At 41.3% G+C, this 25,678-nt stretch overlaps 1 protein-coding gene across 5 annotated transcripts; it reads left to right on the top strand.

Moving 5' to 3' along the window:
• Positions 1–25,678, top strand: PODN (podocan). 5 transcript variants are annotated; one of them, XM_074832012.1, is made up of 11 exons: positions 1–74; positions 3,675–3,925; positions 5,702–5,795; positions 7,362–7,426; positions 11,536–11,645; positions 13,901–14,057; positions 15,970–16,085; positions 18,093–18,750; positions 21,471–21,619; positions 23,473–23,674; positions 25,009–25,678. In XM_074832012.1, exons 2-10 carry the CDS (start codon positions 3,680–3,682, stop codon positions 23,639–23,641), a joined length of 1,764 nt encoding a protein of 587 aa, XP_074688113.1. In that variant the 5' UTR covers positions 1–74; positions 3,675–3,679; the 3' UTR covers positions 23,642–23,674; positions 25,009–25,678. The 5 variants fall into 5 exon arrangements, with proteins under 5 accessions (XP_074688113.1, XP_074688112.1, XP_074688114.1 ...); XM_074832011.1 differs by having other exon boundaries at positions 11–106; XM_074832013.1 differs by having other exon boundaries at positions 58–143.

Below are 25,678 nucleotides of genomic sequence, written 5' to 3'. Positions count from 1 at the left end.
TTCAGTTCAGCTGGAGTTGAGAGGAGAGAATCAGTGTCCCTTTTTTGGAATTCAGCAAGAACATCGTGTTCTTGGTGAGGACAGATCCTCTGCAGATTTTGTGGAGGTACTGTACGGAGCGCTGCGGGGCATTCACAAAACAGGTGGCTTTTTATTTAAAATAGTAACTCTGCTGTCAGTGACAAAAAGCTGTGTTGCTTTCTTGGAAGTATTGCTGCACTTAGAGCATACTGTGTTACAAACAGCATGTTCCTCTCTTTTTTATGAAGAGGGGAGAAATAAGAAATGTGTGAGGCTGGGCTAAACATGACCAGCGCTGAAGTGTGTGTGTGTCTGTGTGTGTCGGGGGGTTGTTTAGATGTTTAGTGCTGTAATACAGGGCTTAGGAGATAAAAAAGAGATTGAGTAAATGGGGTATTATAACAAATTTGGGGACTTTGCCTCTAAGACATTTGTAGTTTCAGCCTATCTATGCCTGGTCCCTGAAGATCAGTTGATGGGTTGAAAACCAGGGGGAGTTAAAGGGGAGGGAGATGAAATGCAGGAAAAACTGCTGATCTGTCTGTTCCTGGCTAATTTGAACCAGACCCCCAGGGAACGGAAGGATATTCCCACCTGGAATTCAGATTTTGTGTTGAATGCGGCTAAAATTAAAGATCTGGTAACAGATAGTGCAGCTCCGGTATCCAGCAATGAAATGCTAAAACACACCGTCTCTGCTTCTCTTCTATCAATTCCAGCATGCTTTCTTTTGGCATCCCTCATGGATCTTGCAAACTGTTTTGACAAAGAGCAATGGGATATTGTTGCTTCCCCAAGTCTTTATATTCAGACTATAGCTGCTTCCTCTTTCCTACTCACATTTTCCCATATGGTGACTTTGGAAAATTCCTCTCCGATTTCGTTGGGAAGTACAGGAAACTCTCGTTGGTAGAGGGTTGCCTATTACTCTCTCTAATTCTGCTGCTCACATCTGGAAAGGATCTGGCTTGGAAAGGGGAGACTAGCTCTGAGCTTAGCGCATGTAACTGACATGGCATGAGCCGAGGGAGCCTGTGGGGGCAAGAGAAATGTTCTTTTCCATTCATCTGATTTCTGACAGCAAAGGTGAGTTTTTCAGCACTTTATTTTTTTAAAAAAAAGCTGGATTGTCAGACAACATCCAGCAGCCTGCCTTTCAGCTGCAGCTTTTAGAAAGGATATTCAGTGTAAGTAACAAACTCAGTTAACCTGTTGATGCTGAAGGAGAGGATGTTTCTCCATCTGTGTGTGTGTGTCCTGTGAGAATACGTGTGGAGAATAATAGATACAGAGATGAGGTATTTTGAACATGATTCTGTTGTTTATTGAGGTAACTGTAATCACTGAGAAGCATACGGTAACTCCTGAAACTTCAGCTTACTTCTTAAGACTCTGCCTTTTGTAGCACTCTGCCTCTGGTGCTGTGTGGCAGCAAAGTGCAGAAATCAGTGGTGGTTCTGTCTGGACTCAAAAAGATGCAACCACAGAAGCCCCTGAGCTGGTTTCAGTGTAACTTCAGTCTTTGGGTGGAAGGACCTGATCCAAAGCCCACTGACAGCAAGGGAAGAGGACTCTTTCTAGGGGATTTTGAGCTACTCCTTTAATAAGGTTTCTTAATAAGGCTTTGGATCAGGCCCATGGGAATGAGTTTAAAGGGAGTGAGTTACTTCAGACTTTCTTTGAACTAAAAAGAAAATCAAAATCATGCCTGGTTTAACTGCCTGCACTCCAGATGCAAGCACATGTTTCTGTATCCAAAGTGTCTCCCTGTGGCACCAGAGCAGCATTCACTTCAAAGGCATTGTAGCAGAAGCATGCGCATTGATGACAACAGGGTGAGATTGCCTCAGAAATTGTAGTGTGCAATAGATACAATATTTCATGTTGATTTCTTAACATCTTTTCAGCTATGTATGTGGAAAAGTCAGCATGTTGCAACTCAATAGAGCCCAATACCAACCATGATGTAACTGTGTGCTATGGGAACAGTGTTGGTATTGTTACAGCAGGGCTGGTTGTAACTTGCGTATAAGAAGTTTTGTTTTTTTTCTTGAGGTTCTTTTGCAAGTATAGGGTAAGCTTATAAGGGTAAGCTGATACATAGGAAAAATACTTTGTCAGAGATCTGATACACTTTCTGAGATTATTTTCTCTAAGATTTCTGAAATATTTTCTGAGATTAGGTCACCAAATACTAAGGATTTTACTAATCCTCTATTGGCATTCTCATATGGCCAATTTTGGTCTCACTATTAATATTTAGCTGACATATAAGGAACACCATCTGATCTCTGGAATGCTTTATAAAGGAGATTCATTTCATTATATTCAGCTTTTACAGATATGGAAGCTGTGGAATAGTGAAGCAGGGGGAAGAGGGATCAAGCAAACAATGTTAAAATGCTTAAAATCACCCAGCATGTTGGTAGCAAAGACCAGGACCAAAGCAAAACCATCCATGTCTCGGGATGCTCTGTCCTCTAGCCCCACCTTCTCCCATTTCTTCAAGTATAAGTAAGTGTTTAAAGAAATTATTTAAAAGTTTCATGACTGTGACTGAGAGCAGGATCTCTCTAATGCTTTCCAAGCAACCTAAGTCAGTGAGAGCCCCAGGGAGAATTTCAGCTGGTGCAAAGCAGTAAAGCCCCAGTGGATGTAAATGGAGATGTGCCAGTTCTGTCGGCTGCCAGTCTGGCTCTGGGAGGTTCTTGCTTCCGATGCAAAGAAGGAACCTGGGCTGGCAGAGGTGAACAAGAGTACTTATTTCATACTAAGGTCATTAATCCATTGTGCTTTTTCACCTCAAAAGATCAGCCTAAATAAGAATTTCTCATCACTGTTGAGTACTTCTGCGAAGAATAGCTGAAAGGATAAAAGACAAACCATTACCAGCCCTCACTGCAAATCATTATGTATGAAATCTGAGAAGAGCAACAAACGAGATCGAGGGGGCTGGATTAGGGCCAGCTGGCCGGTCCAGTAGATATTCCACTTCTGTTTGAATTATTTTAACCTGCTGCCAGAAAGATAAAAGCTGAACATTAGCCAGGCCTCTACGGTTCAGATCAGCACTGTCCAAAATCAATAGGAAGCCCATTTCATTTTCAGGAGCCATGAGATTTTGTTACTGTTCGAGGCACATGAAGCAGCCCCTCCGAGAGGCACCCTGACAGCGTGAGTCACCCATTTCCAGCACACCTTGCTTACATTAACGGGAACTTTCTTCCCCGTGCAAAACTGTGAGGAACAGTACGACCAACAGTTACATAGAAATAACATTGCATAACCTCCTCTATAAACCTCCGCGATCATCTGGCGTTTCTCAATATGAAAAAAGCAATAAACAGCTTGAGGAGTCAGGGACGGTGCGGGGGATGCTGCCAGGCCGCCGCGGGGGGACCCGCTGGCGGCTCAGGCCGGCGGGGCAGCTCCAGGCTGGCGGCCTGGGGCCGGGCAGCGCCGCTCGCCCTCATCCCGCTCCCCGAACCGCCCCGAAAGGACGTGAACGCACCCAGGGAAAGCGGGAACGCCGGGCGGCGGAGCTGGCGCCTGGGGCTCCCGCGGTCCCCGGGCCGCAGGTGCGGAGCTGGGCGGGACGGGGCGGGGGGGTGCGCAGCCGGGGCCTGACCCCGCGCCCTGCTCTCGGCTTGCAGGGGCGATGCCCGCCGGCGGCCGGGCGCTGCTGGCGCTGGGGCTCCTGGCGCTGGGCTGCGCCGCCGCCGCCCGCCCGCAGCTGCCGCCCGCCGACAACGACTTCCCCGAGCGGCGGCGGCCGCCCGGCGCGGCCCCCGCTTGCCCGCGCGACTGCGGCTGCACCCAGGAGGGCGTCGTGGACTGCGGCGGCATCGACCTGAAGGAGTTCCCGCTCCTGCTGCCGGAGCTGACCAACCACCTCTCCCTGCAGGTAAGGCAGCCGAGCCCCCGCCGCGGGTGCCCGGGCCGCCGCGGCCCACCCAGCGCCCACAGGCCCTCCCCGGGCCGCCCGCGGGCCCCGCCCCGGCCCTCGCCGCAGCGCGGCTCCTTCCCACAGAATCATCAAGGTTGGAAAAGACCTTGAAGATCATCCAGTCCAACCATTGACCTAACACTGACAGTTCCCAGCTACACCATATCCCTCAGCGCTTCCCCTTGGGAGCGGGAGGTGCAGCAGGCCCAGCACTGGTGCTCGACAAACACACCTGGACCTCGGCATCAATTCTCTCCCCACAGATCCAGGGCGGAAAAAAGATAGGAAATTTTTTCTCCTTATTCTCTCCCAGCTCCAAGAGAAGAATTTTTGTCCAAACTAATGATTACTTCTGGTGAGGGCCTTTCGTTCTGAGGTCATGAATCCTTTGAAAAGGACAGGCTAAATTACTTAATTAATGAGAATTTTTCTGGCAGCATTACACATTAGTTAGCGTTGTAAACACAGTGTACCAGTCCGGACACAGACCCAACCAGTGTCCCGGTGTCCCGCCTGTCCCCGCGGCATGCGGACCCAGCAGGGAGCAGGTGTAACATGGCCAAAGCCATCACCATGGGCGGCGGGGCCGGTGACATCCAGATGGCTGGTGCTGTGCTCACTGAGCTCCCTGCGGCCGGGAGACTAATGTCAGGCCTTCCGCAAGTGGTTCAGTTATTGTCAGGATGAGGGTGTGTAAGGGTATGAGATGCAAACTTCAGGTAGAAGCAGCGGTCTGTCCTAGACTGGCAGCAGGTTCCTGTGCTCTGCTGTTAGTTAATTGATCCGTATGACCAGCATCTGGGCCGGCATCTTTACCCTGACAGTGCTCTGACACCTGAGGGCATGGGCAGGGCCAGAGCGTGGCAGCCCTTTGGCCGTTCCTCCCCTGAGCAGTGGCAGTAGTTCCCGGCTTTTCAATGCCTCTTTGGCCCTTAACTAGCTGCTTTTTTGTTTATTGCTCCTACTTGCCAATTCTGTTCAATGGATGAAATGCAGATTTTGTTCAGAGCTCCCCATCCAAGTGCAGCATAGTTAGAAAAACTGTCATGTAAGCTGGCACCTTCCTCAGCAGATCTGTCCCAGGCGTGTGCTAGCCGTGGCTCCTGCCTCTACTGCCAAAAGCAAAGAAGCTTTTTGGAGCAGCAACTCTCACTTTCTTGTGTGGCCTGGCTTCCTGCACAGTGGGTCCTTGACTGGACCCCTAGATGCTAAACACTAGAATCACTCATTAATAGTCAAAATGTTAGTCAGCATGTCCATGAAAATCTGATGGCAGTCACCCCTGACAGTAGAACCAGAGAAAGCGAGCCCAGTTTGACGCTCCCTGCTCACTATGAGTTGTTTTTAAAACAACACATAAGTAACAGAAGTAATAAACTTGGAAATCCACAGTGCCAATCTTGGAGCAAATGCTTTGCTGCAGCTATGAGGTTTGGCTGTGGCAGATGGATTATAGGCCTTGCCAGGCATAAATCACACTCTTTGTGTGCTACCAGCGCATAAGCCGGATATTTCTAGAGATGAGCACAAGCTATAAAAGTTGGTTCAGGCCTTCCAATGCTGCTGGGTTTGGATGTCTTGGTTTTGAGATCTGAGTTTGGCTCGTTATGGCGAGAATGACAATGATTTGACATGGTGGGTTCATTTCCAAGTTTTACTGGAGTTCACAGTCTGGGCTTATTGGGATCCTTCTTGGATTACTCTGCGGATGATTAATACCCTCCATTTTCTTAGAATAACCAGATAGAAGAAATCTTTCCAGAAGAGCTTGCTCGTCTTTACAGACTGGAAACTCTCAATTTGCAAAATAACAGGCTAACTTCAAAAGGTAAGCTGGCAGAGTCGTGAAGGGGACAGAGCCTGTGCCTCCACAACACCAGCTTAGGCAGTGAGGCTGGTGACAGCTGATAGAGAAAGCCACAGAGTGATGGATTGACTTGGTTGGAGTGTAAGCCTCACTCCTCTGGCTGTCACACAGATCATGGAGACACTTTATCATCTGAAACATAATACTCAGTGTATAAGAATGCAGCCTTACTGGACCAGTGGAGGAGACCTGGCAGCAGCACTGTGTACTGTGGCGTGAGATCTTCTCATCCAGGAAACTCCCTCCAGTCCCACAGGCACATCAATGCAGTGCACTTGAGAACCAGAAATGTCTACATGCCGAATGATTTACTTCTGACTGACCTTGTTTCTTAATCCACTTCTTTAGTTCAGTCTAGTCAGCCAGTGCAGTTTAGTCCAGTTCAGTCCTTGTCAAATTTGGTATAAATACAAATAATATATACTGCAGATAAGGCAACTTTTACCCATCTTCTAAAACCATTTTGATTTTTGTAGACAGGTTTTGCTTGTTAAGTCATATGCTTATTAGAGCAACTTGACAAGGGGTTAGTAAGGAAAGCAAAAGAAACAGGAATTGGAGTAAATAGTAAGAGAGGAAGATATGCAATACAAAAGATATAGTTGTTGTTAACTTGTGCTCTGAATGCTGTTGCTATCCTTATTCCAATGATAGAGAAGAGCCTTTATTGAGAATGTGGGCATATTATGCACAGGACCCAAAAGATAGCACCCTTATGTAGCACAAGGAAGGCTGTGCTTCAGACTTGGGCATTATTACCTTTGGTGTTTGATGTTTCTTTCACAAGCTTCAGTGCAGCCCTGAGTTTCCAATACGTTTTGACGTGGGAAATAGCTTCACCTTTGACTTACAGTTATCTAATTGCCAGGTGAAAATGTGATTTGCAGCCTTTCCATTGTGACAGCAATTGTGCTTGTGTGATCAGCTGGATGTGGAGTGATTTGGCTGAAAATTAATAATTATCGGGCAAGGGTAAGCTCTGAGTTGGATCAGCTCTCTGAGCTGGTTACTGCGTGGCTATCTGGATTGTGGGGGAGCAGAACAAGAGAAGGGTTATGACATGCAGATACTGGTGTTACTTTGGCAATATCATGGTCGTAGATCAGATTGATCTGATCATTAAACAACCTCAGATTATGTCCTTCCAAGAAAAATGGTTTGCGGATTCATGAGCAAATGACAAAATAAACTTCTCAGATAGCATGGCTGCTGCGAGCACCGATGATCAGCCATACAACAAGTCTGCACAGCTCTGTACCTGACCCTTGCTGGTGGGGTTAACCACAAGCCTTGCGCGCTTAGGAGTTTTAATGGTCTTCCATTGCTCTTAACAGTCTGTGGGGTTTTTTGAGTTTAAAAAAAGCCAAAGACAACAATAGGTCTGAGTCAGATTGTTTCCATGGCAATGAAAAATATTTAAATCTCACATTAAAGATATTATCTGAGAGAGAAAGCTACCCTCTGGTATTTTCACTCAGAGAGGCAATAAGTTGCCAATGTCACTGATTAGTTATTTCTGGTTTTAAGGGTTGCCAGAGGAGGCATTTGAGCATCTGGAGAACCTGAATTACCTGTACCTGGCAAACAATAAGGTAAGAGGTTCACAAGGCTTTCAGAGTTCTTTTCTAATCAGGTTCTGAAAGTAAAAAGAGCAAGTCTTCAATTCTTTTAAAATATATGTCCCACATAAGTAAAATTGTGCTAAAGTGATATTCTAGTGCAGGTTCATCTAAGGTCAAGACAATCAGTTAGTATGCTAAAATATCAGAGGACAAACATGCCAGTATATTTTGAACACTTATTTGTGAAAGGTTTCCCGTGTGTGTGTAGGGAGGTACAGCAAGCCCCTGCATTTATAAATTACCACTGTCTTCAGTAGGCTTTGGATCAGCTGCATGCAGGTTTGGTAGCTGCCTGTATGCAATAAGCTGTGGGGTAAGGGTGTGAAACGCTGCATGTCTCATCAGATAAGGCTGGTTAAAAAAGCTATCCAGTTTTCCCTGACTCCCATTCTTACTAGGTTTGATGGAGGGGGGATGCCCACACACAGTGAAACTGTGCAAGTTATGAATTTATTCTTTTAGCTGCAGTGGTAGGAGCTGAATTTCTTTTTTAATGGCGAAGATCCTAGGTGCTTTCCTATTAATGACCCAAGTTGGACGTCATGACAGAAGCCCATCTTTCCTGCCATGCCTAGGAAATGAAATAACTTCTCACATACCCTTACATCTGGGTGGTTGCCATTATGGCTTTCTTTATCCCCAGTGATCGTCCACAAATATTTGCTACAGAAGAAACTGGGATGCCACAGAAAAATATAAGTTAAAACATCAGGCAGAGCTCCTTTTGTCTATAAAAACCCTGCCCTTCCATCCCTCCCTCCCTCTCTCTCTCTCCATATATATATATGTATATTATATGCATGTCTGTATATATATTTTATTATCCTCTTAAAATCTGTGACCTTTTGATGTTTTGTTTATATACATATGGCCACACTCAGGTTTCAGTCAGGCCAAGACATGCCCAGAATCACTCTATAGATTTCTGTATGGAGTGATTGAGAATAGAACCCATTCCTCAGTACAGTAACATTGTGTTCTTTTCTCCCTTTCAAGCACCATTTCCATATAACAATCTTGGCAGTTAATAACTCCATAAAAAGGAACAAGCCAGACTGTGACTAATATTCCAGAACTTTGCACTCCAATTTTCCCTGTGTGACAAAACAAAGTGTTTGGTTTTTCTGGCTTTACTGCAGAGAGAAAAGGATCCCAAAAGAAAATGCAAACATCAGCGAATGTCAGAACTAGTTACAGAGAAAAGTTGTCGACCCACAAAAATAACACGTTTCTTTATAAATCATAAGCCAGGACAAACCAGATTGGCTTCAAACTGCATCCACTCTGCAGCAGGAAACACTGCAGATCAAGTAACTGTGGTGTCTGGAGGAGAGCAGGGATTTGCTGGTAGTTTGCTCCTTGTTCTATGGATTATCTTAATGCTGCTTTATCTTCAATTGTGATCCCATCAGATGTAGCTAAATTGTCTTTCGTTAAACTAGCATAGTTGGTTGGAGAAAAGAAATATCATAATAGACTAAAAGCCTTCTGTGGCTTATGAGTAACAAGTACTTCAAGTAAAGAACGGATGCTGTAGTTTCCTTTTTAAATTTTCACCCCACTCTCATAATTTCTGTCACATATTATGTACAGTAAGCCTTGTTAATAACAGTAATCTCTTCCACCAAACTGTAGACCAGGTCCTGAGCTGTCATTTACTATAAACTGGTCATTTTGGTGTCAGAAGGTTTACATTTCCCCCCATTCCCAAAGTGATAAGGGATTCACCTGGATCCAATACTTCTGTTTATATCAAAGCTTGTTAAAGCAAGAAAACTTGTTTTGAAACTGGTAATGACTTTTGTATAATCCTTCTAAGTACATTGGTTAACTTATTAACAGTGGAGAAACACTCTCTGCCATATGGAAAGGCAGATCCCCCAGTAAAGCTGCAAGAAAATTGCAGCTGGAGAAATGCAGATTGCTACTTATTAGGCAATATACTAGACAAACCTACTCAGTGAAGTTTGATTTTGCTAACAGTTACAACAATACAGCATTAATCCTTCAAGCAGTCAACCAGTGAAGATCAATTAGTCTCATGACTAAGTGCTGAAATGCCAAAGCAAAGTCCTGAGCAAGTGAAAACTCTTTTTGGATGAAACTTCTTTCTCTTTTCTCTTTCTTGTGGTTCTGGTGTCTCTCATTTCACATATCTGAGCCATGCCCTAAAGTTATGACCTAATAGACTGTGTTTCAATATGAAAGTGATTGAGTCTGTTTCCTGTGTCTGAAGTCTCAATATTATGTCACAGTAGAGACTTACTTCTTTCTGAGGCACCATCAGACCTTCCTAGTCAGAGATTTATCCACTTTTCTGAAATCACCTCTCCCAGCTCAGGAGGTGAGAGATTACTGATAAAGCCAAGAGCAGTACTGTGGCAATCGTAGTAGTATGTAGAATGCCTGTTTCCACTGATGATGTACTCTCTGGAAATACTGATAGGAGCATGATTTGTGGGAAGGATCTTTTTTGTGTTTGTCACCATTAAGCATTTAAGACAGCTTAAGGATGGAGGTGAAAATGAAAACCAGTAAATAATGTACTTTCATCTTTTAAAAAATAGGGCTGTATTATGAGTGCAGTAATTGCAACGTCATGGATATAGTCCATCAATGCACACTTGACAAACTAGTAGAGAGATCTAGGCATCCTTTAGATAAATACATAGTCTAAGGCTTGAGTTAGGCAGTTCTCCAATAAAGTGACTGTTCTCTCAAACATTGTTCATTTAAAAAATATTTTTGGGTTTACGCTATTATTAGTAACCACTTGCAGTTTTACGGTAATAAAAATTTGAAAAATATGTTTTTTCATCATGTGAGTCTTGCTCTGCCTTGCTGGCTGTAAGGACTAAGTTCTGTTTCATGCAACAGTGCTGTGAGGAAGAAGCTTTACAGATTCAAAGCTAGAAAGCAGATCTCTTCCATTGCCCGGAGTTTCTCATCCTAATCTCAGAGCTTTAGATGACAAAGAATTCAGTATCTCCCTAGAAAAGATGTTCTCTCCAGAGCCCTTCAGAGTGTACATAAAATATTGTAAGAGCAGTCTCATTAGTACTGTAGTTAACATCTGTAACCACAATGATTGCACCTGCCTACTGCAATTCAGTAGTCTTCTGCTTAAGTACTCAAGTTCATATCTACTACAGCACTGTGTTAATAATTTGTTTCCCAAGGGCTTAATCTTGATGCATAAATCTTCTGGCTTTATGCTTTCCAGAAAACTGTCCTCCAGCCTGTATTGTAACCTGTATTCTTGGTTTCTAGGTGAATGACTTTGCTATTAGCAGCCACTCAGTGAACCTAGATACCGTTCCTCTGTAAAACTGAGCTTTTTTGATCATTAATTTTCACTCCACCAATTTTTGTTCAGATGCAGATGTTCCTAGCATTATTTTTTTTTTAAATCACTGATAAAAATACCGATAGACCAACACATCAAATAGTATAATTCTCAACAACTATAAAGTCTTGGAGACAGGACCTTTCTATATTTTGTTTCTGATACATCACTCGTTTAATGAAGAAAGTATCACTGTACAGTAGGTCTTTGCTTTGAAGTCCCATGTGATAGTCCATCATTTGACTCAGAAATGTCCCTGTCCTTTGGGAACCTAAATCCTCCATTGAAAAGATCATCGTAAATGGATGTAATATTGAAACAGACATATGAAGTGACACTTCCCCCCTGCAATATACTTTGGTAAGAGAGTAAGTAGTAGGCCACTGTGAGGTGGGTTGGATTTTTTTGGCACAGCAAACTGAGGAATTAGGAACAATAATAAGCAAAGTGTTTGCTCTCTGAATAACAATTCCTTGATTTCTTCCACCAAAAAGAGACAGGACTCATCCAACCAAAACAAACATTCACATATCATGGAGCAAAAGTCTGTCTCCTTCCTGGAGAGATTAGTGAGTGAGGACAATTTGTTTTTGTTCATGCAATCTGCATTCAGTTTAATTTATTTTTGCCTGTTTAGAGAAAATAAATTTGCAAGTGTTTTGTTGCTGGTCGAATACTTGGTTAAAACATTTGTTGCATTTAATTGGAATTCCCTGGTATATTTCTTTTACAGCTAACAGTGGCTCCGAAATTCCTACCAAATACCTTGATCAGTGCAGATTTTGCAGCCAATTATCTCACTAAGATATATGGGCTCACATTTGGACAGAAACCAAACTTGAGGTAAGGGATCGGGAAGTAAAACAATAATAGTGTTCTGCCTCTGCGTGGGAGCAGTTGGTGGGTGATAAGAAACTGTCTGGCTAAACCATGTTATTGCCTACTTAAGATTTTTGGAAAGAAGCTGTTTGTTATTCTCAGCATGAAAGATCAAACAATCTCTTTCAAACAAACACATTCCAAGGGCTTTTACTAGCTGCCAGACACTTTTGCATAGATAAAAATTAAATTATCTCCATCTTATTTTTGTATCGGTTATGAGCGGAAAGGAACAGCGTTGGTTTCTCAAAATGGAGATTAACTGTTTAGAAATCCCTAGTTTTATTATAGTCCATTCATTAAAAAAATTAGAATCAAGTTCAGAGTAGAGTACTCAGTGCAGTTGAGTATAACTAGCTCAACTATATTAAAGCTAGGCACTTTAGGGCCTTCAGAAGTGGTTCATATCCTCAGGTCTGGTTCAGAGGTCTCTCTGCTAGTCTGGGGTTGTGATTTTCTCAGCTGGATCCAGCGCAGCCCATTGGCCCATCTCAAACTCGCATGCACATAGACCACCTCCTCTGAGATATGGTCTTTTCCAAAGGCATTTTGGGTAATTTATACGGATGCTGCAGCATCTAAATCTTGCAAAGACATCTCAAACTATTGGTAGCAATTGAAGCATCCAAGTTTGGAAGCAGTTAATAATAGCTGATCCAGTTGACCTCCTAGTGCCCAGTCTTGTGATGAACTGAAGATCTCTCCATTCCCACTGAATTAATTGAGAACTGAAGCTAGGCCTTCAGTCTCATAGGCTCTTGGTAGCTGAAAAGGCTGAGTCACTCACTGATTTCTGGCAATATCTCATTATGAAAGAAGCTAGATTTATACATGTGTTCTTCCTTAATCTGAGTTGCAGAAGCTGCTGTGTTTTGATATCATATTAAAATTCTTGTACTCTTCTGATTTTCACACTCTCCTATACCAACACTAATTTTAATCAGAATAGTAACTCATCGATTTCCAGGATTGCTGATATAAAATCCTAACAGTTGTTTCAGTTGGTTTATTTGCCCCCAGCAGAGTTCATGGTCTCCGACTGATTATTTGGAAAGCAAGGTTTTCAGAAAGGCAAATATTTGTGAGTTAAAAGTACAGCTGACCATGCAGGGTGAAAAATATTTTCAGTGTGGCTCTGGACTCCCTGGAGTGTGTGATCACACGATTGTATTTCCATACTGAGCCTTTCCTTCCTTCCAGAAAGGTATTGCCAAGTTCTCTGCAACTGGTAGAGAATCCAAGAACAAGTTTAAAAAGCACACTTTGACACTGTGCTCTTTTGCAGTTTTAACCTGTCTTTACAGTTTTAGCTGCCTGCTGCATCTTGGGGTAAACATGGGAAAGGAAGAGGTAATCAAAGTCAGTAAAATCCTATAATTTCTTTTGTTGAAAAGAAGTCAAATGAATTCATTTAGCAGTTAAGCCAGTGAAAAGCAGGAATAACTTCATAGGGGTCCATTGTTTTATACAGAATTAGAACCTGTGTGAGAAAGAATGAATCTATTTTTAAAAATCTGATTGGAGAAACCCTTCTGTGAATATTAAAGGTTAAAAGTAAGAAGGGCAAAGGAAAAATAAGAAATTGTCTTTCTCTCAATCCCAAAGGTTCATTAAAAAACAAAATTCTTCCAGATTAGAGTAAAACTGCTGTCTTTCTATCACTATTCTATGCCTTTCTGAGTTCTAGGAGTTTGAGAGAAACTGTTTCCTGGGATATTTCCAGCCTTCATGGGAGCAGAAAGAATGGAGGGGTGAGAGACAGCCCTTTCTTAAGAGATCTACAGGTTGATTTTGCAAGCCCAAGAAGTCCAGATTTGATTCCAAATAGAAGTTAAAATTTGGGGCATATCTTGTAATCAAATAGGAGTTCTAACCCTCTTGAGTGAGGCCACCATGCTGATGTTCTTTGTTTCAAAGCACTGCACAATCTCAGACTTGCATTCAGTTTCTTGTTAGGAAGATAAGGCTACTGGTGAAATTTGTATTTGCATGCAGGTTTGAATTTTGAACACATATAAATTTTGGAGAGTATTTGGACCAGCCATTTGGTTTTGCATCTATATCCCTTGCTAAATTAAAGGGCACATTTTAAAAACAAATCTAATTATCTCAAGGAAAGAAGAGATTGAAATATAGTTTTTAAACAGCTTTCTCTTGGTAAACAAAAAAAGCCAGCTCTCACTATCTGTTTAACTTCATCTTTTTTGTTCTTCCAACAGATCTGTGTATCTTCATAACAACAAACTTTCAGATGCTGGGTTACCTGATAATATGTTCAATGGCTCTGATAATGTGGAGATACTCATCATGTCCAGCAATTTCTTGAAGTATGTTCCAAAGAATCTCCCTCCAGCACTATATAAATTACACTTAAAGGTAATGAAAACAAGGTTTTGTATTCCTTTACGATTTTGACAAAGTACTGTGTTCCTATGGGATTCAAACCATGCAGCTAAGCCATTTCAGTGCACTTGGAAACATTCCCAGGCCCGTTGTAAGTCTCGTCTGCTCAACAGTAGCTGTCTCCTGTGTCCGTACTTTTTTGTTCATAAGTAACAGTGCGCTTTTGCAAAACACCAGAATGATCACAGGGGACAAAAATGCTTTTCTATGTTTTCAGGGGAATGTATTGTAAATGCCTATATGCCTATTGGTCTCTTTGTGCATATAATGATATTAATACATAGTACAAGAAGGTAGATCATTCTCCATGGCCTCCCAGTTAAGGTTGCCACTGACAATACTGTTTTTCCTGACAGCTGCTTACCCACTATGTACTGGCTTTGCTCACTACCTCGTTTCACATAGACTACTGTTCCTCGTGTCAGTGATTTTTGTTTGCTACTGAACTGGCAATTCAAAGACGAAGTTTGGATCGGTGATTCTTTGCTGCTACAACTTCTCCAGCAATAGTGCAATAGCAGACGTTGTGGTATTGACTAGTCTTCAGCATTTTTAATTCTGTGTCATCTGATTTTGATAAAAACACTTCGTCATGTCTGTGCTAGAGTTCTCATCCTTGTTAACAATGGGAGAGCTGCAGCAGTGGGGAGTCCTGGTTCCACTTGCTCCTAGTGTTGACAGCTCCTTGGACATGTGTTGACTGGAGTCTGTTATCAGCCCCTGGACTTAGGCAGTTCTGTGTGGCCTCCCAGCTTTCTTTTCCCTTGAAGGTTTCACCACTAATTCCCATTAAAGTCTTCTAGAAAACAGGCTTCTCCAGCTTGAAGAAAAGTAAAGGCAAACAGTCTGATCCTTTAAATTCTGGAATTTCTCTGCAAAGTGTGAAGTTACTAGTCCCCTGCATTTTATTGCCATTTATAGGTAATCATTATCTCCCAAAGGGGTCTCAGACTTTGAGGACTACACTTGGAACTCGTATCCTTCCCTGCTGTCACCAGTTGTGTTAAGGGCAGAGGAGCTGAAGAGAGAGCATTTTGTTTTCAAGTGCACTGCCTTGATATTTTGACTAGGGAAAAAAACAGGACAATGGGAAATGAGAGACAGCCAATAGTGGACCAAAAGTGTCCAAAAGGTGTACTTCAGATGTGACAGATCTTTTTTTTTTCTTTCACTGTTCATTGAGACAGACAAATCTGTGGTGTTATCCACTTTATACTAGTTGGCACATGAATCTAGTCCAGTCTGTCCATCACATTATTGTGTATACATGGATTGTGGGAAGTTTAACAAATTCAGGGTCAGTGTTTTATATATCCTTTTATAATTCCTACAGTTCCTATATGGAATTTCTAAGTGGAATCTAGTTTTATATTTTGTTCGTGTCTGCCTGCTGGCTACTCCAAAGCCACACTAAGGCAATAGGAGTAATTATTTTGGAATCTACATTGCAGGAACTGGACCTTTTGGAATGCCATTAATGTTAGAAGGATGGCTGGTTCCCAGCTTCCAACCGAATTCTCCTTTATCATGAAATCTGTCTTACAATATCTAGAAATTTTGAGCAAACTCCAGAGGTAGTTGTCTAGATTACATTATATATTTGCATGTAGGTGAAAGGACTACGAATACAAAATAAAACTGTCTGGGGGCAGGGGGAGAATTCTAACTCCTTAGCCCAAAGATTCCATGGGGAATCAATAAAAATAGGTTGTGATATTTCAGTCTAGGATTTGTATTTATTTCTTAAGCAGAATTATAATGCCCCCTGAAACATCTTATGTCTAGCCCTTTTGAAGTTTAGTTGCCTGGTGTTAGCTGAGCAGAACATGAATGTCCTATGTTTTTTCATGCCAAATAATGTGCTTTCTGCTTCTGGTGACTCTAGAACAACAAGCTAGAGAAGATTCCCAAAGGAGCCTTCAGTGAACTTACAGGTCTGCGGGAGCTGTATTTACAGAATAACTACTTGACTAATGAAGGAATGGACAATGAAACTTTCTGGTGAGACTGAGATCTGTAGTTTGTACCTCTGGTTCTGTCTACCTCCTCTGGTACAGTAGACATCTACTGAACAAAGTACATCTTAAAAAGTACATTTATTAAAAGCTGTATGACGTTATGCATTTCTCTGCTAAGTCTGTATGTCTAGAGTCTAAGTCTAAAGTCTTAGATTCAGATGCTGCCATTCAAAAGAAAAGGTCTGGGTGAGTCATTTGAATTCACACTGCAGATACTTTTATACAAAAGTATACAAAACTCTGAACATCAGGCTGCATCACTCCCTGATTGCCACAGACCCAATCACACCAGGTACTAAGTGCCTTCTGCGAAAAGGCCACCTAGAGCAATGTCAAAAGCTGGTCTCTGTTCTTCCAAACCAGCCAAAAGTGAGGTTACTTGGGAATTTCCAGTTTCAAGGGCAGTTCACTGGAAGTTAAGGCCAGACTTTCATCTTCGCTAAAGCCACTTCTCTGTTTCTGTGAAGGTGACTTGAAAGCAGCCACAGATACACAGTTGTGAATTCATCTGGCAGAGCTGTACCCCAGTGCAGATGATTGCTGGAGTAGGCAGGGATGCAGTGGTGCTGTTCAATAGCCAGATGGCTGGAAAAGCTTTGCTACAAGCTGGTGCAACAGAAATAGCCTTTGACTGTCCTAAATTTAGCCTGGGACTTAGCACTTCAAAAAGTTAACATTTGTGTCTCTGCTTGCACCAAGTGCTGCCCTTGTTCTACCTGAAAGTTCAGATCACATAATCTGTCCTGCCCATAACATAATTCTGTAAACTTTTCTGATCTCCAGACATGAAAATGTATCGAACTGTGCTTTCTTTTTCCACCTCCTGCTCCCAGAAACCTCCCTTAGTAATTTACCGTAGCTGTGTTGTGTCTGCCTCCAGGTCATGTTGGACATACCATTTCTGTTAAGGTTTTGATGAATAGAATACAGTGGCTAGAGCTGAGGCACCAGTCACAGTCAGCAGAGGGGGTGGATATTGCTCCTGTCTGCCCAGCACAGCATAGTTCCGTTGAGATGTACCCAAGCTGGGGAAACGTTACAACTTGCAGCAATGAAGTGCTTTACCCAAAGAGTATATTTGCTCATTCAGAGCATGCTTGGATAGCTGTGAATAGCAGTGTAACCAGTAAGTAATGTCTGTAATGCATTAGTTCTCACACTTCCTGAAAACTTTCTAGCCTTCTGCAGTGGGTTATATAGTGCCATGCAGATTAAAAGTCTCATTTGAACTCAGAAACTGACTTGAAGTACAGGGCTTCTCAGTCCTGGCATGTAATACCATTGATCCACATCCAGTTGGTATAAGTGGCTGGTCTGATGATTTATTTTAGCTTCAAATGAGTCCATGGAATACAGATTCAATAGCTTACACAAAGCAGCTCTAGCCCTGACTCACTTCCATAACGCTAGAGGGTCAGGAGAAGTTCACTACCTTAACCTAGGACACTGAATTAGCTTTTCTGCTTTTCATAAGATTAATATTTCATCATCTAAAAATCAGACCTGCTTTTCAGTTTCAATGTACACTTTCAGAGAGACAGAAATTACTCATGCTCAGGCCATGTTTCTGTGAAACCAAGCACTAAATTCTGTATTCTAATGCTGCTCCCATGGCATCTTTCTTGTGGTATTTGTTCACTGAAACTGCTCACATGTTGCTATCTGTGGTGTCAAATGAGAGAACAGCAGAATGCAAAACTGATCTCAGGTCTCAGCCCAGCAGCAGTTTGGATGTCTGTGGACTCTAGCAGGTTCTCTTGCTAGTGTGGCTGGGGAGCAATGGCAGTGCTTAGTCCTAATAATGGCCATATGGGAGCTCCCTGTTTTGCTGTCCCCATCAGTCATATCATGAGACAAAAAAGGGCAGTAGTGGGAGCTGTGCCAGGTAAAAAGACTCTAAAGCAAAGATTGTAAAATCCTAGGGGAAGTTGGTTATCGTTTCACCTTGCAGAATCTAAATGGAGAGTGTTTTCTTTCCTGCTTTCCCAAGGAAATTGTCTAGTCTTGAATATCTGGATTTGTCCAGCAATAACCTCTCACAAATCCCAAGTGGTTTACCTCGAAACATCGTCCTCCTCCACCTGGAGAAGAATGCAATTAAAGTGATTGGCAGAGATGTCTTGACCCAAATTAAGAACCTGGAGTACCTTCTGCTCCACAATAACAAATTAAAAGCCCGAGGTATTCACCCATTAGCCTTCCAGGGCTTAAAGAAGCTGCACACTGTCCACCTGTACAACAACATGCTGGAAAGGATTCCCAGTGGGCTGCCCCGGCGAGTGAAAACCCTTATGATCCTTCATAACCAGATCTCTGAGATTAACAGGAATGACTTTGCTACCACTTACTTCCTTGAAGAGCTGAACCTGAGCTACAATAAGCTCAAAAGTCCCCAGATCCATCGGGAGGCCTTCCGTAAATTGAGGCAACTAAAGTCCTTGGATCTTTCTGGAAACAATCTCCACACTGTGCCCTTTGGCTTTCCAAAGAACTTGCAGATTCTGAAGCTGAAGGAGAACGAGATAAGCATCATCCCAAAAGGGACTTTGTCTGGGATGACAAAGCTGCGGGAACTGTATTTGAGCAACAATAAACTGAAAGTAAATTCAATTTACTCAAGAGCGTGGAGAGAACTCAGCAGTCTCCAGGTAGAAACATCACCTTCTCTAATTGTTTTAGTAATGCTGATGTCCTCGTCTGTCTGCCTAAGCCAATTTGTGTAGCACCAATACTAGATGCGCTTGGTCCTCATGTTTTGGGCTTGCATTGTAAGTGCTACACCCTCTGTTTCTAGAGTAGAAATGATGTGCTGTTGTGCCAGAGATGGGTACCTCCCACTGCTGACGAGGGTGGTGATCCACCATATACTGCTAATTGTGGGAAATGTAAAGACATCTTTGTTTCTGAACCCTAGCAGTGTCCTATATTTTCAGATAAACATTAGTGAATGTCGTCATTAGAACTGAAATTATGCCTTTCAAGTAGCTTGTCTCCCAAAAAATTTAAAATCAGCTCTGAAGAGAGACAGAAGGAGGAAGGAATGCATAAACAAAAACACTCTTAATTCTCAAAGCCCCCACATCAGCTTATAATCAGACAGGCCAAGCTGTAGGATTTAGCAGCTCAGCTGGCTAAGGCACCTGGATAGCAGCTAGGAGGTCTGGATTCAATCAGCAGCCTTCTCATTTGCTTAATTGTTGGAGAAAGTTAAACACAAAACATAAGGCAGGCAGGAACAAACACATTTGTGCTGTGCAAAATGACCTTTCAAGATGGTTACACTGGCTGAAGGATTTGTCTGCATTTCCTTTTAGGCAACAGCCTGTTTCCTGCAGTAAAAGGTATTACCTGTGTCATATGGCAACCATCTAGGGTGCATATGGTTAGGTCACTGTACAGGCAAAGTTTGTACATCTTGGAGCAGATCAGGGATAAGGGAGATGGAGCATATGTCACACTGGTCCCAAGTGTGTTTTCAGACAATCCAAACATTTTATCTACGTGAACATTTCCCTTTCTGTTGTTTCTGGGAATAAACAATAGCTTTTTTTTCAGTTAATGTGAATCAACAGTGCAGCAACATCATCTGTAGAGCTGTTGGTTTGCATCAGGTGCAGATTTGGTCCTGGCTTTAATGATACACTTTCCATTTGTATTATTAGATTTGTTTGGTGCCTCACTGATACATGTATGTGTGTATGTGCATGCAAATATATCCAAGATGGAAAGTAGTCTGGAAAGAAGACACTGTTCAGAATTACAGATAACTGGAATTGTTTCACTGCAGCAGCTTAATAGAATGTAGGGACTGTCAGCTGGATTGTTTTTTTTCAAAGAAAAATGGGTCATGAGACCTGTAGGCAGCTTTAGCTGTTGGTTGGAATGACAAGCTTTCCTTCTCGGAAGGCCTGATTCATAGCTACTTCATGTTACTTTTATTCTACTGTCACTCCCTTGTAGTCAGTGTCAAGCCAGAGTAACGTGTTGCTGCATCAAACGTTGGCCCTTCAGTTGTATCTACCCCACAGCAAACCCTGTTTGTATTAAACAAGGTTAAGATAATAGCACATACTTAAAATTATGTTAGACTAATGGTGTGGTTTTGGCTGTTGCTTTTTCCTGAAACAGCATTACTACTTGTTAGTTATATCCATGATAGTATATATGAATCTTTTTTATCATTAAGGGCTTAACTGTGCAATTGGTTTATGAGTTGGTGCACTGGAGTGGATTTGACAATAACCATCACATAAGAACCTGATTGTGCATGTACTTAGCATACACTTCAGTCCACATTGTTTCCATGGAGATCACTGAAGACTATCAGCAATTGCAAAGCAAGACATTTACATAATTGTTTACCAGACTGGGATTATGTGGAGTATAAAATCACTGAAATCATGACAATCATTTGCAGAAGTGTAGCTTTGAATAATGTGTAACTACTGTGTCAGCTTGGTGCTATGAAAATGCTACAATACAGGATAACAAAACACTTCTGTTGATCCATTTTCTTGCATAAAATTAATCTGAGAAGTGATCATGGCCTTTAGTCCTGATGTCTTCATACATTCTCCATGTTAGAATATTTTCAGATGTTTTTATGTGTGACCCTAACGAGTCACTAAACTTAGCGAGTGAAGTGTTTGCATTAGCAGCTTCCAAGGAATTCTCATGCATATCTGAAACCCAGTCTGCTTTTAATTCATCTAAAGCATGCATGGGCTAAAGCCTGGGGACAGAGATGAAGAAATGTTGGAACTTCTAAATAAAACGGCATGATCTCTCATGTTCAAATCATGATGCTAAATTGTAGTGTAAGAGAGCAGAATTGTCATGGCCAGACTTACCTTGATGTAAATTACAGGTAGATTAAATTAGTTTATACTATAATAAATATCACTTCAGTTTTTCCAGCATGAACTCAAACTGAACCTTTCAGCATGGCTGACAATTTGCAATTTCCACTGTGCGCACGGTGTTTGTCATTTTCCTGACCTCACCAGAAGGGAGAGGTTCTGAAGCAGACTCACTGAAGTACCATCTGAAAAATAAAGCCCATTTGCAGATGATTTTCAAACACAACAAATCCTGGATAAGCTTTGCATAAACATTTCACTTCTGCACTGTTACCATACCAAGTTTTTTATAAGTGCGCATATATATATATATATGTATGTATTTTTATACACTTATGTGTATGTGTATATATAGAAAAAGCAATGGATGAACTTCCAAAGGAGGGGGCTGTGTGTATGGAGCGGGCCTTTGGAAGTTCATTTGTTGTCAAACTTAAATCTCTTTTTGGAGTGCTACTAATATTTAAATTCAATTATTTATTTGACCCCTTGTTGTCTCTTCCTTGCAGTCACTGGACATGGCTGGCAACCAGCTGACTTCTATCCCATCAGGCCTGCCAGAATCTCTAGAATATCTGTATCTTCAGAACAACAAGATCACAACAGTTTCAGAGAATGCTTTTGAGTCCACACCCAAAATAAAGGGGATTTACCTCAGGTAAGGTCAAGTTTCCACTTCAACACAGGAGATCTTTTCTTCTTCGTCCACTTTATAATTGTTTACTTTCTAGAAAGTATTTAAAATCCTAACTTCCTAAATAAGCAACTTTGTTTTATAGTAATGTATGATGAAACTATGTTCATCTGCTTACAAAAGACGTGGATACACATAATAAGTTCTTTCTGTTTGGAGAGTTCGTACTTTCTGTGCTTATTAGAATGGATTAGGTATGTTAGAAATTCAGGGAAATTAATGTTTAACATTATGTCATATTCCAATATTCAGCTCTGAGCTAAAAGTTTACAGTCCACTTGTAGGACTACAGCTTTGCCTGTGTCTGTTAGCCCTGGATTTTGACAAAATCCCCCTCTAGTGAGGCGTGTATGACTAATCTTGGAAGTTGTGTGCATTCCCTTGATAGTTTTGTCAGAAACAGATGACAAGTTACAACTCTGATAATTATGTAAGTTCAGAAGCTTTTCTCGGTTTTTTCCCTACTCTGTCAGTTGGATGAGGACTTTGTTTTTATAGGTGACAGATACTGACCTTTTTTTACATATAATGTAAACTCACAGTAATGTAACTGATTTAAGCAGAGATTTATACCACAAGAAGTGAAGCAAGAATCCAGCCCAGTAATATATTCAATTTTAATCTGATGGAAGATTGTTGAAAATACTGCTTAGAAGTAATTTATGAACCCCTACAGAATATTTGATTAAGCTGATCCAATGGATGTGTTCAAAAAGCCTAGGCTGCCTGCTGCACAAGACTAAATATGGCCTTATTTTGTCTGTATGCAACTAAATTGTTCTGTAGTTCTGAACAGTTCTGAAGCATACCTTTTTGGATGAATGATTCCATACCAAGCAAATAAAATTACAAAGTCTGGTGTAAATTAGAGCAGTCTGTCTATTCAGCTGCTCACATTTATGAGATTTTAGTGAATGCTTGGATGCAAACCAGAAACCACATACCACAATCTATATTTCTATATAAAGAGAAAAAAGAAATTTGCAAAACTGTTTTGCTAACATATTTAGGAGGCAACTCCACCCAAGCTAGGTTGTGTTTCTTAATGGGAGGCTATTAATCACTGCAATGCTGTAAAACCATAATATACATCTGGAATATTAGACAGAATATGATTTTAAGCATGTTCGAGAGTAACAGACCGAGCAGTATCTGTGAGAAGTTCAAATTGCAGATTATTTATATTCTTGGAAAACAAGTAACAGATGAAAAATTATTGCATGGTGCTTTGTTTCTAAAGGGATAGTGTGCACCAGTATTTTGAGTTTTGTGGGAGAAGAATTAAACTGTCAAGGGATGACACAGAATTTCATGAAAAATCAAGTTACACTTTGAAATGTGGGCTATGGAGCAGATGCCTTTCCTCTCTGGGAAGGAGAAAGCAGAATACCAAGAGAATTTGTGGGGGAAGGAATTGCAATATTACGATTTTTTTCCTTGTAGAATACAGTTATAGAAGAGGGAAGAGGGGCTGGAGCAGAGAAAAGTAGGAGTTTTTTGAAAGCTTTGTCAGTGAACTTGAGATCAGTGGGAGATACTTAATGTTTCTCAATGTGTTCCTTCAGGGTCCTTTGTGATGATACAGAGTACTGTCAGGAAATTTTGTTCAGTCGCTGCATTTGCCTGCTTTCCCTTCCTTTTTCCATTACGGGTTAGTACTCCTAGAGTGCTGTTATGGGTCAGTGTAAAGTTAGAGTAACTTGGGTCAGTGTAAGTTAGAGTTACTCTGCACAATGGTTTCCTCCTAGTCTCCTCATTTCTGTGTTGGATATAAAAATGGGTTTATTTTAACAGGAGGCCTTTTTTTCTATTTAAAGGTTTAATAAGATTGCAGTTGGAGCACTGAAGGAAAGTATCTTCCAAAACCTAAAGCACTTACAGGTACTGGATATTGAAGGGAACCTTGAATTCAGCAACAGTTCAAAGAATAAGGATGACTCAGAAGAGGAAATGGAAGATGAGGAAGAGGAAGAAGAACTGAGATAAAATGTGAACTCACATAATCACATCATGTGGGAGGTAACAACTGTAGTTTAGTTAAATCAAGGACCCAGTTCTCACACTCTCGCATAAATAATTCCAATTTACAAGTATGATTGAAACATAACAAGGGTGTCTGAGCCCTAGACTCAAAGACTTCCACTAACACATGACTGGGAATTGCAGAATCAAAAAGGGTTGAAAATACATTATTTTGTAAAATGAAACAGTCAGTATCTATCTGTGTTTTATCAGAGGCAGTGGACTGTTCATAGTGGCTTCTGATTATAGCCACAGCAGACACAATAGGTAAATATGAAAGCCATTATTTACTAATTCTGATAACAAAAAATGAAAAGATATTGCATGATATTTTAAAGCAACTAGTTCAAAAGGAAAACAAACTGTGAAGCTTACTGATGCTGAAGATCATGTGAGCTGAAAATGGATTAAAAAAGACAAATTAAAGGAAGATAGACCTATCAATGTCTGTTAAACATGGCATTGAGATTACAACCTCTATCTCAAGCAGTTCTTAAATCACTGACCAGTCAGAGTAGGAAGATAATGCTATACTTAGCATATTTCTTATGGAAAGAATATCTACTTCTGGTCACTTTTGGAGATGGTATGCAGGCTTGGATTGATGCCTCGTCCAGGATAGCCAGTTCTCAACAGCTTGTGCTTTTGCTACTGATAAGTCTTGGTTTATTGCTCACTTCACCCAGATTCACTGCAAGGCCTCTGGCCAGTTACAGGTTGTGATTGCTGCTGACTTCGATTCCAGACTGGTAATTGAAATTAAGATCTCAGTATTCCATAAACAATCTGGCCAGCCATTCAATCTCTAGTTAAAACTCTTATTTTCAACTGCAGAAGAAAAGATGAAGGGAGAATGATGTTTGAAGAATATGCATTTTTCCCTAAGAAGACCAGGGATCTGCTTAATGCATCTCTTAAGCATTTTATGCTCAAAGATGATGAGGTTCAAGACAGTACTCTACTTTTGAAGAGCTAAACTCTAAGACTTGGAAAGAAAATGTTTAGTTTTGTCCCTAATCAACATTTTGTCATGGAGAATGATGCAAGGAATTGCGAGGAGTAGTGCTAATATGTTGAAAAGATGATGGGGCTTGAAAAGGGCAGAAGCTACTTGGAAAGTTAAACATTAGACCTCCTAGCTGGGCTATATGAAAACTTTATGAGAGAAGAAATAATTTATATCTATAGACTTAGAGTATATATAACTTCCAAATCAACACATCTCTGGTTTGGTTTGGGGCACGTGTGACATGTCAGCAGGTACTAAGTTTAGCATATTCTGAATTCTGTATTCCATTATGTAATTGATTTTGTTTTTCCATGTTTTGCAGGAAAGCATATGGAAGATTACATATATGTCTTTGTGTATATATCTATATAGATATACAGAGAACACTTAGCAAAATGTGCAATGAATTACGCAGAAACTGTCATGGCACTGGGCCAGGCTCATGGAAGACAGTGTGCTATAGTGCCTTATTCAGGGAGAGACCCTGAATGCCTTTCCAAAGCTTCCAAATCATCTTATACAAGACCCAGGATCATAAGGGATTGTTCTGGAACTCACAAAAGCTGGCTTTTGTTTCTTCTGTTTCTCTTCCTTCACTGTTTCCATCTGTAATAACAATATGGGACTGTTTTGAACACATGCCTTCAAATGCTGGTTTTGTCACTGCATTTTAAGTGAACCATGTATATGCTTCTTTTCTTTTCCTCCACCCCAAAGAAGCTGTTGTTGATCAGGGGAGATGGATATTTGCAGTAGTTTCATGTGTGGAGCAGTATATGAGGCATTTTGGTCATCAAGCAGCAGTAATAATTCTGGATGCAACTATTCTCTGTTATAACAATGTGTATATTTGGATGAGAAAAACAAAGCAAGGCTGGATCCCATAATATTTTATCTCTGCTGCCAAAGCCTGCAGTATATGCCTGTTTTAGAAAGGTTTTAAGATAAAACAATTGCTCTTGTGAATAAATATAAAAAATATCTCTGTCTGC

The sequence above is a fragment of the Strix aluco genome, chromosome 8, assembly GCF_031877795.1.
Source record: "Strix aluco isolate bStrAlu1 chromosome 8, bStrAlu1.hap1, whole genome shotgun sequence".
Classification (NCBI taxonomy): Eukaryota; Metazoa; Chordata; class Aves; order Strigiformes; family Strigidae; genus Strix; species Strix aluco.
Note: the sequence above shows the minus strand (reverse complement) of the source record. Positions and strands in the feature narration are given on the sequence as shown.